The sequence below is a fragment of the Trichoderma breve genome, chromosome 1 (assembly GCF_028502605.1).
Source record: "Trichoderma breve strain T069 chromosome 1, whole genome shotgun sequence".
NCBI classification, from domain to species: domain Eukaryota; kingdom Fungi; phylum Ascomycota; class Sordariomycetes; order Hypocreales; family Hypocreaceae; genus Trichoderma; species Trichoderma breve.
The window spans coordinates 5470624-5472914 of NC_079232.1; the positions used below are offsets into that span (position 1 = coordinate 5470624).

The following is a 2291-nucleotide window of genomic DNA, read 5'->3' on the forward strand; positions in this document are numbered from 1 at the left end:
ACAAGGCTGGGTCTGTCTTCCAGATTCACTGTCTATCACAAATCGCGCGATCGGTCCACCAATATTTGCTGTGCTACAAGACTCTTTGTGGTCTCTACTTGTCCTATGCTCCAAGGGCAGCTCGTTATTCTCTGCCAATCTCTGCTCCTTTTGCGGATGCCTCATCATATGCTTGACGGGCTAGAGCGATGGCCACTGAGACGCCCATTATTTCTCAGGAGATTTTCTTCAGCAGAATTGCCTGGGAGCCTCTTCTCGGTTACTTTTGATCTTCACTTGGCGAATCATGCCTTAAATGTCGGAAGAGCTACTCACAAAATAACTCATCTCAACAGACAACTACTCGCACAAGAATCAACCCAAGAGACGCGAAAAGTATTTGACTGTCTACCCGAAAGAACTAACTCAGTTCTCATACATTATGGGGCATAGGCTTATGCCAACCGTTGTCTCAACTCTATTTTCTTTGTCTATTTTCTGTCAAATTTGAGTAAACTTCAAGCGTCCTCCATTACAGGGCAAGACCTGACACCAAATTGCGCCTTCATCATCAATCAAGGACGCCGAGGTCATTAAAGTGAAGCAAGACACTGAAGAGCCTCTCTGAGATTCCCCAATGTTCAAGCCGGTAAAGCATGTGAAACGATTCTTGTATAAGGTTTTCAGTTCGACATCCCACCTGAATACCAGTGCAAGACCCCATCTTGGCTGGGCCACCGAATTGAAGCCAATTCTCAATATCCTTCTCGTCCTGCGGCCATCTGTCTATTGGGAATGGTTCAACTCCCTCTACATCCCTTAGGGATCGGGGGCCATATTTTGCAAACGCAAGTATGGTGAGATATGCTGTAAAGATGCGCAGATTGTCGCAAGGCACAAACATTGCATATATCTTTGCGATTCTGATCATCTGGCCAGCGTGCCAAACATACTGTCGAGATTTGTATGGACGCTGTGCGAATTGTTCGATGAGCTTTTGCTGCGCCCAGCGCAAGGATGTGCGACAGTTGGGCGACTGGCGCGAAGCAGCTGCACGAGCGATATAGGTTATCAAGTCCATGACATCCGAGTACACTGTCAGGTGAGTGTAGTGGCGAATCAACTTGGTTGAGCTATGGATCAAGTTAGCAATTGTCAAAGACATAGTGCTCTGCCGACTGAGGGCGACTTACCTAAAATTGAAGAGGTCCATCGTTGACAGAGGTTTTGAGATTGCAGCATCATATATGGACTTGCCCAAAAGGCTGATGGACCAAAGCAATGACTCTGCCCTCTCTGTGGTGGCAGATCCCAGATCCAGGCCATGATGCTGGGCAGCCGCAATAGTGCTATCTCGTTGGGTTTGCCTCACGTACCCTCTCAAAATTCTCTCCAAGACCTGGGTACACAAACGCTTGCTCCAAGGAGAGATATGTTCTGACAACACCTTTTTTGCTGCCGTGGCCGCCACGACAGTGGACACTAGTGGCCCCTGAGCACAATATGGTGATTGGAATCGGAGATCGTCCCAAGATTGGGCATCTGGAGCATCATAGACCTCATCGGAGCATGGGAATCTCAGAGGTAGATCTCTCAGATCTATGGCACAGGGGCTGTTGGTGAGAAGGGAGTAACTGCAATCAAACTCGAATACAGCCCACGTCGTTCTGATTTCAAGCTCACACGCTACCCATGCGGTCCATTCGGCCTGCTCTGACCGAGTCGGTACCACGCGCTCCTGAGCTGATCCTTCTCGACCACTCATGCCAGAACCCAACAGCTTCAGACTTTTCAAGCTGTCAATGAGAAAGGTGCGGACTCCGTTCACCTGGCCATGGATGTTTTCGTCGCCAGACCCAAGCAAATATGCCTGGTGAAGGCAAACGGCAGCCAAATACACAATATCGCAGCTATTTTTAGCACGACGAGTAGCCTATCGACATTAGCATATAAATCTGCAAGAGATGGTCATGTAGTGAAGGCTTACCATGATGTTGAGCTCCGAGACACACCGTGCGCTGATATGATGCGCCTGATAGACGACTTCGTCATCCTCGTCGAAGACCGCGCCAACACAGGCCATTGCTCCGAGCACTACCATCGGGCATTTCGCAAATTTCCAGGTAGGAACATGAAAAACAGGCTGGATTTTTTGCCACTTGAGAAAGTAGTTACCGACAAGTTGCCTTAGCAGCTCCATTCCAGGTACAAGGACGAGTTCAGATAGCTCCATTATCTGCGGAATATATGGTTCCTTGAAAAGAAGCCCCAGGCTGTCCAGTGCTACCACCAAGGAAGCATCGAGAGGAATT

At 48.7% G+C, this 2291-nt stretch overlaps 1 protein-coding gene across 1 annotated transcript; it reads right to left on the reverse strand.

The window, feature by feature from the left end:
- Nucleotides 1–550: 550 nt before the first annotated feature.
- T069G_01615 (uncharacterized protein) lies at nucleotides 551–2062 on the reverse strand (the record flags this gene model as incomplete). The annotated part of the gene is made up of 3 exons (XM_056168825.1): nucleotides 551–1112; nucleotides 1173–1912; nucleotides 1967–2062. 3 exons carry the CDS (start codon nucleotides 2060–2062, stop codon nucleotides 551–553), a joined length of 1398 nt encoding a protein of 465 aa, XP_056034141.1.
- Between the last annotated feature and the right edge of the window lie 229 nt (nucleotides 2063–2291).